The following is a 14694-nucleotide window of genomic DNA, read 5'->3' on the forward strand; positions in this document are numbered from 1 at the left end:
AACAGATCAAGAAAGTGAGAAGTCAGTAAGTCCACCAAGGGAGTCCAAAAAATCATCAGGTTCGAGTCTAGCAAGAAAACAGATGGAAGATAACAAATACGAAACATTGATGGCTGAAGTGATAGCTCTTCGTGCGAAGCTTGCTATTCTTGAAGAAAGGAAGAACTCAACCAACGAGAAAGAAGATGTTGTACCACCTCAATTAACAGATGATATTAGCCCAACTCCACCATTGAAAAGATCCAAGAGAGTGGCATCGAAGCCAAGAGCAACCAAACCAACACTGCAAGAAGCCTCAGGGATAGCTCAGCCAGAGAAACGTGTCACTCGTGCCTCGAAAACTGTGAGAACTGCACAACCAACAAAAGTTGCGCAAGTAAAAGGTGCACCAGCACCCAGAAGTAGGAAACGAGCTACACCAACTCCATCACAATTAAGTGAAGTGGACAAGCAAACAACAGAGGACATCGACAATACGATAGAATCGCTAGCACAGCTAAAATCTAGGGACTCTATATGCATACCCAAGGAAGGAGATATAGAAGGTGAAGCAGAGAAATTGATAGAACAACGTGCCCCACCAACCGATTTCAATCCAACCAATAAAAGGCCTACCGGATTTGGCCGGCTGCAAAAGATACACCAATTGTCACTAAGCATTTTCCTTAATCGAAAAATTGACGAGTAAGCATATTGTTCAAATGTTCTATATTAGAATTTTAAATATGAATTCGGAGTTGCAATCCACTTTTCTGCTAGAGTAATCAATATTTGAATTTACTGATGTTTATTAATACATAATATTTACTTTAAGCATTAAGTGTATTGTATTATGAATAAATGCTCATTATTTCGCATAAGACATTAGTTTTCAATCATATATGTGCACTATCATGAACATGCATCACATTGTCGGCTACCAAATTAATTGATTTTTGTATATTACATCAGCACAATGGTCTTTGTTCTCATGTTACTTGATACTTGAAGAAATCACCCAATGTGTATAAGATGACTGCTACAATCACCCGCCCAATGGCCCTTGCTTTATCTAGGCAAGAACATTAGCCCGGTGGAATGGAAAGAATGATGAGCCTTGTGGTAGAAGATTTCCCCACCATAGAATTAATCCTCATGGCAATCATGTGGAACAAACATTATCACTTACTTGTTCTTGACAAAGTTAAGAAGGAGTACTTGCACTATGACTCCATCGGTGGACATGTTCATGATCGAGATGCAGTAGGCATGGTAATAACAAGATTTGATCAATTTGGTTTTTAATTTCATTTTTAAATGTGTGTGTAATATCTTTCCTTCTTGCAGCGTGCACTATTTGAAGAGCATTTGTAGAAGCAACTTGGTATTAGTGAAACTGTGGCATATACACTAACTCATGTGCAGGGATGTCCAAAACAAAAGATGGATAGTGTGGATTGCTCAGTTTATTTAATGCGGTTTATGGAGCAAGTGTTGAATGATGAAGAGCTGTATCTCCCCCAATCAGATGTCCTGCATGTGCGCCTAGAGTATGCTGCACGTATCGTGGAGGATGGTATTATATGAAACCCTCAAAAGATGGAGGCGATAACCGAAGAGGTGCCTGAAATTGACTCAGAAGTTGTGCTTGCAAATGAGCATGTACACAAAGATGGTAGTGCAGATATTTCAGAGATTACGATTGGAACTAGGCCAACACCTAAAGATACCCAAAGAATAACCCGGAGAACCCCCGCTCAGAGATACGATCACCGCTCCACATATGCAAATAGATCCACATAGCCAGCCGAGTGAAGAGGCACCTGCACCTATTAATTTGGCCCCAGCTTCAGACAAGTGAAAAAAGAACAATGGTGAATATAGGACATTTTGATTTACCTTGAATATTGTATGGAACAACTTCAGATCTGACTTTTTTATTTACTATTTTGTGCTAATTGACAGCGGATATAGTACTTCAGTATTTAGTGGACTTACTTTACCTTTTAATCCAGATAAATGTATCCAGTTCTTAGTTGTGGTAGCCGATTTTGATACATTATGTTCACTATTCATAGATCGCCTTCAGTAAACAATTTTAATTTTCGGGTTTGATACTTTGAATTTACTATTCTTAGGAAACCTTCAAGTTTTAGTGTTACCCGTTTAGTTTTCATAATTTGAATTTACTATTCATATATCACATTCAGTTTTTAATTTTTTTTTTTTTGGTTTTTCGTGTATACGCTTATTATTTGACGAACCTGCTCAAATTCATGTATTGTTAAACAAACTTCGAACTTTATATGCAATATATATAACTACCATTCATTCAACATACGATGGTAGTGGTCAAAAAACAAAAGAGATGGGTACAAAGGACATGGTTAGTCTGCGATTACTTCATTACATGTGGCCCTGTTATGCCCAACTTCGTGGCATCGACTACAATGTAAGTCACGAACACCAAATGCTTGTGATTCAATCCTCCTTTTTCTTGGTCGCCCGGGTCTCTTCTTTGAGATAGGTGGACGAATACGAAGATGTCGACCCGCATCCATCGGTTTGTCGTGATCCGGTACAGGGAATATTGGACTCTCATATACTTCTTTGTACAATGTGGCTGTGTGATAGCCTTCCACGAAATGATGAATGTTTACATCAGCTTGTAAGATTGCGCAACAGGCATGGTTACAAGGAAGACCGTACACCTCCCACCGATGACACGAACAAGTTCAATTACGTAAATCGACATAGTTGACCTGCTTGTCCACGACTTCAAAAATATCACCATCAGATCAGCCTATGACTAAGCATTTGCTTTCTTTAATAGTTTTTTCAATCTTCTTGTGAATCTCCGGGCAAAGATGGGTTTCCCATTTCATGCAATTCTCACGCCGCTTGTACGTTAGGTTCATCATCTTGAACCTACATTAGTGGGAAGTACACATGAGAGAAGAAAACACTACTACTGCGAATATAACAAAAAACCATGGCAAAACCACAATATTAAACATTAGGCATAAATAAGGAACACTAAAATAACTATTGTCTGCAATAAATACAAAAAAGGAACGACAACCTTAAAAACTATACACCAAAAGCAAATACGAAATAACAAAAGTGCAAAGTACTCATTACTGTTTAAAACCACATGGTGAAGCCAAAACTCAAACATTTAATATAGATACTACATAAGAATGTTTGAAAGTAAATACATTCAGCTAAAATAGAATGACAACTACGCACAGTATTCTAATTAATTTATTTCTATGCATACCTTATCGCGTCGACCATGTTACAGACAGGTAGATGTCGTGCCTCCTTAATCCATGCATTGAAAGACTCTGACACATTCGAATACATCTCGCCCAACGTTATCCTCTAAACAAGTAATTGCACTAATGCATCATGTCTGACTTTTGAAATAACCAATTATGGGCCTGTGTTGATGCCGCTGACAACGCACCCAGTTGCATCATACTCTGAAGATGTGCATGCATATGCAATCTTAACAATCAAGCTCCAGCACTCATCTTTTAATCCTTTCCACAGGTGACCATTAGCCTTCAAAAAGTTTACTTGGAGATGTCGTAAACAGTACCCATGTGGGGCAGAGGGAAAGACTTTGGCAATAGCATTAACAAGCCCCTTAGAACAGTTTGACATGAATGTAATGATTTTGTGGTAGTCATCTTCACCATATATTGCATCACCCAGAGTGGAAATGAACCACGTCCAGTTATTGTCAATTTCATTATCAACAATAGCAAAAGCTAGATGAAATAGACCTTCATTGCCATCCTTTGCAGTTGCGCCTAGTAGGATGCCACCATATTTACCTAGCAAATGGGTGCCATCGAGGAATAGCATGGGTCTACAACCACACTTAAAACCTTGAAGACATGCTGAAAGCAAAAAAAACCACACTTAAAGCGTTCTCCATCCCTCTCAATGATAACAATGCTACCTGGGTTGGTTTCGGAAACCTTACCTGCATACCATATCAACAGATCATAACTTGCAACGTCGCTTCCATGGAGAATTCCCTTTGCCACCTCTTTACCCATCAATGCTTGTTTGTACAGTAGCCGGACGCCATGGTCACGCAATATATCACGTTGTATGTCTACAACCCGGTATAGAGGATGATCTCATAATTTCCTCATTACTTGCCTACTAACCCATTTTTTAGAAGCCCTTGGATGAGATGCTGTGCCGATACCCCCATCACATGTATGACTATTTTGGGTTGTTTTGATTCTAAATGTGGGGAGGTTGCTATCTTTTGAGGCGTGGACACGCCATTGACATAACTCGGTAGCACATGTGACAGTCACTCTATCTTTATCATTTTTTATGAACCTGAAGTTGAAATTGTGGTTGATGGCTAAGTCGCACAATGCATCCTTGAATTCTTGTGCATTTTTGAAGCGCTGCCCAACCATGAAAATTTCAGCTTCTGTATCTTGTTAGAATTGCTTATAGTTATGCCTCCTCCATGTGTCACTGCCAGTGTATTTTGCGATGTTGGTACCCTTGTTATATACATTCGGTAAATAGTTAGTAAAATAAATAAACAATAACACTTTAAAACTGAATAGTTATGACAAATAAGCTTCGGCAATAACAAAAACTAATGGCTACAAAATAAAACTAATACTAAACAAACGATACTATACCCAAACACATATTAATGACCACATATGCGAAACATAATGCAAATCCTTGCCACATTATACAAAAATGAGTGCAAAACCAAAAAGAATAAGATATTTACAGTGACATTGGTGAAGTACAGATGGCCTCCGTTGTTTCGTTCACAGTGTCTATGATCATATTCACCACGGTCTTTTTGAATATACGATGAATATTACACATGTTCTGAAAGTCATCCTCTGAGCTAATGGAGCACATTGTCTTGTGCTCGTCTGGCATTATATACTTTACTCGCACTGCAGGAGGTTCGAGAGCCCAATATGTGCATATCTCCTCAAATAATGTTCGCCATCCAGTCAAGATAGTGAAATCTAACACATAATCATCCCCTTTATACTTCGCAACACAGGAAAACATGTCCATGAAGACCCTGCATTAAGAAAAACCACTATAGATGAAGGACCGATGAATATGATACCAAGAACCCTACGTGAAGACCAAGATATGCATCTTGATGGGGATCTAAGAAATACCTTCACACGTTCTTTAGGATAGAGCTTTGTGAAGTTAGCTCGCCGCCGAAGAACAGAGATGGTGAGTAGAGATGGGTGATAAAAGAGAAGAATCACTCCAAAACCAAGGTCAAGGAGGAAGAAAAGAAAATGAAATGAAATGAAGATGCAAGCTTCTCCAGCAAGACAAAAGGTAAGGAAGAAGACTTTTGAGGGATGTCAAAGTACAAGCAACATGCTACCTTGACAAGACATGGCGCCAGATTTCCCTCCCAAAAGCAAAGGGTAAAGTGGGGTTTTTCAAAAATATAAACTGGCAAAGATGACGGTAGGGACGAAATAGAAATAATTCTAAAAAAGAGAGACTACAGGATATACTATTTGGTAAGAGGGACTTCTTGGTATAAACAAAAAGTTCTAGGGACTAATAAGTAATTTTCCCTTGAATCTATATCACAAGCCAAACAGTGATTAAATTACTTTAGAATTACAAAATATAAAACAAATATAATAACTTTATGAAAATAATATATAACAAATAAAGTTCACTTAAAAGTCTATTTATATATATTGTAACATAAAAATATGGCATAATTTATTATATAAAAAATGCAAGTGATTATTACATAAATTATTACATATTTTATTTTTACCGACATAGATAAAATATATATTAAACTATCAAGAAAGCTATGCACTTTTTCTAATTATTAAAATGCTTTAATATTGGTTTAATTAAAAATTTATTAAACTCTGTTTCATACTTTCATAAATACAAATAATAAATTTATGCAATATATATATATATAACAAATAAAGTCCCGCTTAAAAGTTTATTTAAATACATTGTGATATAAATTTCTACAATGGATTAGATAGAAAATAAACTATCAAGAAAACTAAGCGCTTTCTCTAATAATTAGATACCCTTATATCCGTTTAATTAAAAATTTATTAAACTCGGTTAATCATCTCTCTTATTTTCATAAGTTTTTGGTTACCTCTAATATTTCATAATATCAATTATATTATTTTTCATTATTTGTTAAGCTTCTATCACTTAGAGAAATATGGAATTTGTATAACTCAATTCTAATTGTCACAATATTTGTCATTGTTAAAAAGATATAAAGCATGAATGGTTTTCATTTCTTATGCAAGCTCCCTCTTTAATTTTGTTAAAAAAAAGCTAACTTTTTATAATATATAAATTATGTTTTAAATTTTTTGTTATATTAGGAATCAAATTTTATATATAACAATTAAATTATTCATTATGAAGTTTGAATTAAAATTAATGACAAGACCGAATATGCGTATAAACCGCAAGTGCACGGGTGTCGAAGTAATAATTACCCTGGTGAGTAGGTAGTCAAATCCACAGGGAACAGGGCTACTAGTACTAACTTCTTCTCTGCTTTCTAGCCTAATGATAATAGGATAGTGTCGTGATCTAATGTGCGAAGAAATGAATACCGGAGACGAATATGCAAGGGTGAAATGGAGAGAGAATCTCAATCAATAAAGATGAGGTACCCAGGCAATGCTACCCGTACAATCTAACATGAAGTTCACGATTCGCTAAACGCTTCTAAACCGAGTCTAATGAGTCAAAGTAATCCAAGAACAACCGGTCCTCGTCTCCAAGCAACCGGTACTACTCCCCTACAAAGTCCCGGTGGAGAAATCGCTCAATCTCAACACCTCATACCCCATATGACCGCAATAAGCTCTATGGATACCTAAGAGTGAAATCGATTCCTAAAGATAGATCCAACCCTAATTCTCGGCGAAGGATCCCTAACCCCCTACAAGGTCTCGGCGAAGAAATCTCTCAATCTCATGTCTCACACCAAATATGGTTGCGTAGAGTCTAGGGAATACGGAAATAGGAAACACTCAATCGGAAGGGAAAAGGGACGCTCCACTATCTTATGACTCGCCCTCTCAACCCTTTTTAACCTTGAAGTTCTAACTCTAATGGAGACCTCTCATATCAAAGTAACAAATCATGCAATGTAGATCAATCACAAAGATCAATAACACATGCAAGCAATGAAATCATAAGGTTAAAACTCAAATCAACTCGGATTAACTAGAAACATAAAGCAAATCAATACAAAAGAATAGATCCTAGGGTTCACATGCCCAAGTACCTACTAGGGTTTAGCCCTCCATGGGGCAAGTTACAAAACAATGATTAATACAATGAAAAGCAATAAAAACCATAGAGAAAACCACCTTGAATTCATAATGATTGGCCTTAATGGGTAGTTCAATGTCTTCAAGAATTCCTCTCCGAAGCTAGGTCGCTGGTGGCTTCCCAAGTGCTATGACGGCGAAGGAAACTATCAAAGCTGGTGAAGAACACCCTCCAAATCGGCAAAGACCTCCTCTCCAAACCCTAGCCGTCTCACCCCTCAAGAGCCGCACTAAAGATCCACAAAAAGTCCCCGAAAAATAGGGCAAACGGCCTATTTATAGCTCAAACCCACGACTGTCATGTGCCCTCACGCGCCCGTGTGGATTTTCCACACGCCCGCGTGGGTTGCAGGAATTTCCATGCAGGCGTGTGAACAGTAATTTTGCTACAATACTGCTACAATAAAATTGCTATAGTATTTTGCTACAGTGTTTTCCTCCATCGCTGTCGAAATATTCTTCCTCTTGAGGCCACATAATCAGGCATACAATCACGTGGTAGGCTAGAAGACTTTTCTTCATCGACGCGTCTTTGAGAGGTCTTGCATTCTTCACAAAGAGGGGGAACATGAGGATGTGATTGCCTTCGTGCCCTTCCACTAGTGAATTAACTTAAATTTGCTTGGAAGTTGGCACACATTCCCACGTCCATAAACTCCTCTTATGTCTTAGTCATCGAATTACACAAGAGCTCTCAACATCGTGCCTTTCTAGCCTATCTTTGCTCCTTTTTACCTCTTCACAACATCTACAACCTAATTGCACAAAAGAACACCCAATACACAAAATGAGATATAAACCATATATAAAATGATGCTCAATGTATGTAAAGCACATACAAAAACATGTTTACTTAAGCACTTATCAAATAATAATAATCAAATTAAAACCATTACAAAGCCGAAAATTTGGCTTGGTATAAGCTATTACTCTATTTTAAGAACAATTTCCATATTGCTTTTGTTTTAGTTTTATTTTCAGAAAAGCTTTTATTATTATTTTAAAATTTAATATATTTCATAAGCGTATTTTTTTTAATGAAAATAGAAAATATATTTGTTATAAATTATGCCAAATATAATTTTTAAAAAATAAAAAATTGAAACATAACAATATATATATATATATATATATATATTAATGATAAGCTTCTGTGTCTGGTTTAAAAAATCAAGACTTAAGCAAATGTATTAAAAAAAAACACCATATTGCAATTTGATTTTGTGATTTTATCTGTAGTTGATTCTACATTTTTTATCGAACGGTTGTTTGGTTTGTGATTATTGTGGGAAATTATGATATCTAATAATAATAACAATAATTTTAAAATGATAGGTCCAATAATAATTTTTGAAAGTGTCAATTTTAAAATTTTGATTTTTTTAGAAAATTTTTATTTTTTACTTTTTTTAACATTTATTATAAAATAGAAAATACTTTGTGATATATATAACTATTGCATTATTTATTTTTCACATTCCACGATGGTGAAATAATGGTTTCTGTTAATTTTATTTTTAAAATAAAAAAAATTAATTTTTTTTTAAAATAAATAAAAAATTAGAGTTATTTTAAATAAAATACATAGAATTAAAAATACATTTATATAAATAATCATGATTTATCAGGGCAAGATGGGAGTTGAGGATGTCCATCCTTTCCTATAACATTTCTAGAATAAAATGAAGATATAATATACAAAATTATGTTTTAAAATAACAACATAGTTTGAGTTTAAATATTAAATATAAAAATTGCATGATTTTTTTAATTAAAAATTTCAAAATTTTTTATGTATATATATAATAACAATTAATTAGAAAATATTATTTTTATTACTTTGCATCTCTGGTGTGGAAAATTTGTCAATTTGGTCTATTTTAATATTTCATATTATTTATAAATTTTGCTTCTCATTTCCTATCACCTATTTCTTCGACCGTTGAAGAATTCATAATAAAAAAAAAGGGTAAATTACTTTTTAGTCTCTGAAATTTTTTAAAATATCCAATAAGTCCTTCTAACATGCACCTAGACCATTCAGTCCTTCCTTTTTGAAAGGTAGTCTTCCTGATCCCTCCCTTTAGCTTGCATCGTGAGAATTTTGTGAAATGCCACCAATTTCCCTTTGCCCTTTAAGGCAGAAAGCATGAGTCCGGGTCTTTTCAGAGGCAAGGTTGTACAAAGAAGGCATGATGGTTGTCGTACCATCTCTCCCTTGCTTGAGAAGTTTCTCTTCTTCATTCTTCTTGTTCTTCTTGTCTTCTTATTTCTTGTTGCTATTCTTGGGTAATGGATATGAAACTGGGTTTCTTCTTCTTCATTGAGAAGCTTCTTCATCTTCTTCGTTGAGAAGCTTCTTCTTCATTTTTCCTATTGCAGCATCTTGGTGGAGGTGCTGTTAGGTGTTATCTTCTTGGTCTTATACCTTTGTTGTATTTGTGAACTACTCATCTGTTGCGGTTGTTTCCTTACTGTGAATCATAGTGAAAGTTATTTGGTGAGAGCAGTGAAGGTGAACATATATATGCGCTATCTTCATGTTAGATTCCAACTGATTAGATGTTTGAAGGTTATTTGATTTTCTCTTTTGCAGGTCTTTAATGGATTCATTTTATGGGATCGTAAGTTATAACAATGATGGATTCATTGTTTATTTTACTATGTTGAGCGGATGGGAATCTGTCTTGGTCGAAATATGTGCACATTGGTCTCTTGAAGCTCCTCTGGTTAGAGTGAAGTATTTAATCCCGGATGTGGTTAGAACAACTTCTTGTATCAACTCTAAAACTGACTTTACGAGAATGTGTGAAGCCTACCATATGTTTTTAAAAAAAAATGTAGTTGATATGCTTATTGAGAATATAAATGAAGTCATGGAAGAGCCTGAAGGCAAAGGAAGCCCATCAATGATACGGTAATTGTCATTAGTGTATTTTTTTTTTTGTTTTATTGTTTGCTATATTCTGCATTAGACTATTTTCCATAGTATTTGTTTATTATTTTTATTACCGGTTTACTACCATGTATTGAGCATTAACATTTGTATTCATGTTTACTCCTAAATATTCATGTTTGTAAATTGTTTTACATGTTTATATGTCGTGGTTCATATTTACAAATTTTACTAATCAGTCACTCACGGCATCTTACACATGCAACCATTATCTTAAAGCACTTCGTTGAGTCTATGCCCACTGTTGTCATCAAGTTCACAAGGGGGTGTACACTAGCATCGAATGCTCGACGACCCAATGACTCTAAAATAACTACAATCGGTCACCGTTATGAGGATGTGAGGCACTTCAAGGATGCTTTTATCCAACTTTGCCATTAGGTGCAATTTCAACTATAGGTTCATAAAAAACGATAAAGAGAGAGTCACCATGGTTTGTACCCCTGAGGGATGTCAATGGCGTATCCATGCCTTGCGGGAAGGTAACCTTGCCACTTTCAGAATCAAAACATCATGATGTACATTCATGTGGTGGTGGTATTGGTTCAGCATCACACCCGAAAACTTCCAAAAAATGGGTTAGCAGGAAAGTAATTCAAAAACTCCGCGATTGGCCTCTATACAAAGCAGTGGATATACAATGGGATATGCTATGCGATCATGGCGTTCGGCTACCATACAAACAAGCTTGGAGGGGTAAAGAATTAGCTCGAGGGATTCTACAGATATGTGATAAAGCTAGCTATGATCTGTTGCTGTGGTACGCAAGTAAGGTAATTGAAACCAATCCCGGCAGCATCGTTCTAATTGAGAGAGATGGTGAGCGGTTTAGATGGGGATTTTTTTGCTTCCATGCTTCCCTAGATGGTTTTAGGAAGGGATATAAGCCTATGTAATTTCTTAACAGTACTCATTTATTAGGGAGATATGGCGGTATTCTATTAGGAGCAACTGAGAAAGATGGTAATGAGGGGTTCTTTCACCTAGTATTTACCATCGTGGATAATGAGACAGATAATAATTGGACATGGTTCATATCGAAATTGGGTGATGCACTCTATGGCGATGACGAATACCATGATATTATTACATTCATTTCAGATCAGTCCAAGGGCCTTGTAAATGTTGTTGCCAAGGTGTTTCCATCTGCCCACATGGTTATTGCTTACTCCATCTTCAGGACAACTTCCTTAAATCAAATAGCCAGTTAGGGAAAGCATTAAAAGATGAGTGCTGGAGGTTGTAGCTAAAGTCGCATACGCATGTACATCGACAGAATTCGACGCTGCCACATATGAATTACAACAAATGTCAGCACATGCACATAGTTGGCCGCTTCACAAGTCGGATGTATCATATTTGTCCAACTACTTGTTCATAGGTCGACGATGGGGAGAGATGTACTCAAATGTTACTGAGTCGTTCAACTCCTGGATCAGGGAAGCACATCACTTGCCAATATGTAACATGGTGGATTCTATCAGGTATGCTCCCTCCCACACGATATATTCCATTTTGGGAGGTTATGGCGCAATAGCTTCCTATATTTGGTTTCCACTTTAAGAAATTATGTATTGATGTATCATTGGAATCTAATATTAATCATGCATTTAACACTTTAGAATCTAGTGTTTCAAACTAATATCCTACGATTTGGTTTAATATTTACTGTTTCTGTTTAATATATGCTAGACACGGTTAGTATCTATCATACATGATTACAACTATTGTTCCTTCATGTGATGCAGGTTCAAGATGATGAACATGATGTGCGATCGATATGAGCATTGCCAGATGTGGGACACTTACCTTTACCCCACGATCCACAAGAAGATTGAGGACGTAGTTGAGGAGAGCAGGCTTTGGTCGTAGGTCGCTCGGATGGGGAACATTTTGAAGTGATTGATAACCAAAGCAATTCTGTTAGTCTGTGCGATAGGGAATGTTCTTGTCGCAGATGGCAGGTTTATGGTCTCCCTTGTAAGCATGCGTGTGCTGCAATCATGCTGACAGATACAAATGTGCACCGTTTTATTGAAAGATACCACACCATGAACTTATTTCAAAAGGCTTATACCAATCAGATTTTTCGTATTCCAGATCATGATAAACCAAGGGATGACAACCGCGTGCTCCAACTTCGGCCACCCATTGCCAAGAAAAGGCCAGGCAGGCCGAGACATCGAAGGATTGAGTCACAAGCATTTGGGGTACGAGAATTACGATGCAGCCGATGCCAACAGATAGGCCATAATAGGGCTACTTGCAACGAGGTTATCACGGACTGAATTTTGGGCATATATGTATTTTGCATAACTATGTCTTTTGCTTGGGATATTCACAACTAATGTATGTCAAAATATCTCCTTTGTTTTCAGTAAATGCATTTCCAATGTTATTTTGGGTACATATAGTTCATTACTTAAAAAATCCATTAAAAAAATATACGTAGTTTATAATATTGTAACGCTCTCGCCTATGCCAAAGTACAGTTTCATATCGTAAAGTGAAGTCCACAAACGTAACCACAAACATAGTGGAGTAATTAGTTATAACAAATTATAAACTGAAACATCCGTTAGTAAACACAAATTCCCAATATCCAGTTCACTAAGAGTTATATAAACTTCAACACATATAACTGAACAAGAACTGCTAAATGTAGAATGCATATCACTCGTCTGTCTCATTATTTGCCCGTTGTTGTTGTTCCTCCACAAATGTTTTTGTAGTTGTTGTTGTCTCAGGTGGTTCGGCTGACTCAATTGTCTCGGGTGGATTCTCATCTGCTTGTGTAAGGTTTGAGTTGTCTGTGTTATCTTGGCATGTTGCATCCATGATGGTGGATTCTCATCTGCTTGTGTAAGGTTTGATGTGCTAAGTCACTCAAAAACTCACTCAAAAATTAAATATACACACACTATCAAAACAAGAGAAAGAAGACAAGCAAATTGGTAACCCAGTTCGGCACAACCTTGCCTATATCTGGGGAGCCAGACCCGGAGAAACAATCCACTAAAAGAGGTTTAAGAACAAGGAGTACAACACTCTCTCACTCTCTCAACACAAAGAATATCCTCTCTAGATTGCCCGACGGCCACTCACTCAATTCTCACCGAAGAGTCTCTTACTGGTTGGCTCATCCTAAATCTTCAAGCAGGATCTCTTATATAGACGCACTGACGTCCAATAAAGTTACCTCTTTTAGAATTCTCCGTGCTTTCCTAACTTGGATACCATCCAAAGTTAGATGTTGCAACACCTAGTTGCAGCATGGCCCACTTTACTGAACATGACTGAGTTCTAGCCGATGCACCCGAATCTGCGACCTTTAACCTCCCGGTTCCTTCAGTCTGCCTCGTAGCAGTTGACTCAACCCGAGCTTCTCCTGCCTACAGCTGCTTCCTTCCTCACGTCAGTTCAGTAGGCCTCCCTCTCCCGAGGGACGTTCCCACCAAGGCACACGCAACCATCTCACCAAAGATGGTCACCAAAGATCTCCCGATCTTCTTCCCAAATGATCTTCGTTTGACTCATGGAAATATTGTTACTAAACTTGATCTCATCCAAATGATATTCGCTAAGTTCCCCACCGATCTTCGATCTAGATCGCTCGTAGCCAATCGGAGTTTGTTTTCGTTCTGAATCGATTGGGTACGCGATCTGAGTCGATGAAAGAGACGTATCAAAATTAATTAACGGTAGATTTTATAAAAATCTATCTAAATAGTTTTTTTTTAAATAGTTATAGATAACGCTACAATCAATTAGGTTTTAAAAGTTATTATAGATAAAATTGTTATCTATTTTTAAATCCTATATAAGTTTTTAAATTATTTTCTAATATAAAATTTACCTATACATTCTTTAAAATTGCAATAAAATTAGTTATTTAAAGTTTACTTAATTCATTTATAACTTTAATTATAATGTTCTTTTTTTATTAAATGTTATTCGCATTCACTTTTGGTCGGAAGTAATTTTCAATCGTATCTTGAATCGAATTAATCGTGCCAACTAAGTCTACCCCCCACTGTATCAGATACACTACAAGCATCGTTTCTTGTATCCGTACCCGTCTCACGACTTGGATCGTACCACGTTTCTGGTAACTATGATCTCATCTTCATCCAAGTTTAGCCTTCAATATCTTCAAGTAGGGGTGGCAAAAATTCGGGTCCGGACAACTACTAATATAAATAGAAAAACTTGTGTCCGGACCCGGCCCGGTTTTAAATCCGGACAAACTTAGTATGTCCAAACCCGGTTTATTTTAAAACCGGGTTGTCCGGATGTCCAAATTTGTCCGAATTCTATAAGTTATTTTTAAGTTCGCTCAAATATTAAATTATACAAAAATAATTTAATTCACATTAAATGCAAAAA

The 14694-nt window shown here is 36.4% G+C and overlaps 1 protein-coding gene across 1 annotated transcript; it reads left to right on the forward strand.

Moving 5' to 3' along the window:
- The first annotated feature begins 10775 nt into the window (after nt 1-10775).
- On the forward strand, nt 10776-12596 carry LOC120267389. The gene is made up of 5 exons (XM_039275026.1): nt 10776-11127; nt 11230-11514; nt 11690-11792; nt 12057-12176; nt 12266-12596. Exons 1-5 carry the CDS (start codon nt 10776-10778, stop codon nt 12594-12596), a joined length of 1191 nt encoding a protein of 396 aa, XP_039130960.1.
- The last annotated feature ends 2098 nt before the right edge of the window (nt 12597-14694 follow it).

The sequence above is a fragment of the Dioscorea cayenensis genome, chromosome 8 (assembly GCF_009730915.1).
Source record: "Dioscorea cayenensis subsp. rotundata cultivar TDr96_F1 chromosome 8, TDr96_F1_v2_PseudoChromosome.rev07_lg8_w22 25.fasta, whole genome shotgun sequence".
NCBI lineage: Eukaryota > Viridiplantae > Streptophyta > Magnoliopsida > Dioscoreales > Dioscoreaceae > Dioscorea > Dioscorea cayenensis.

Coding starts and splice junctions, on each gene's coding strand:
- LOC120267389 (XM_039275026.1), top strand. CDS start 10,776: ATGCCTTGCGGGAAGGTAACCTTGCCACTTTCAGAATCAAAACATCAT. Junction 11,128..11,229: donor CGTTCTAATTGAGAGAGATG/GTGAGCGGTTTA, acceptor CTCATTTATTAG/GGAGATATGGCGGTATTCTA. Junction 12,177..12,265: donor GAGGAGAGCAGGCTTTGGTC/GTAGGTCGCTCG, acceptor TTCTTGTCGCAG/ATGGCAGGTTTATGGTCTCC.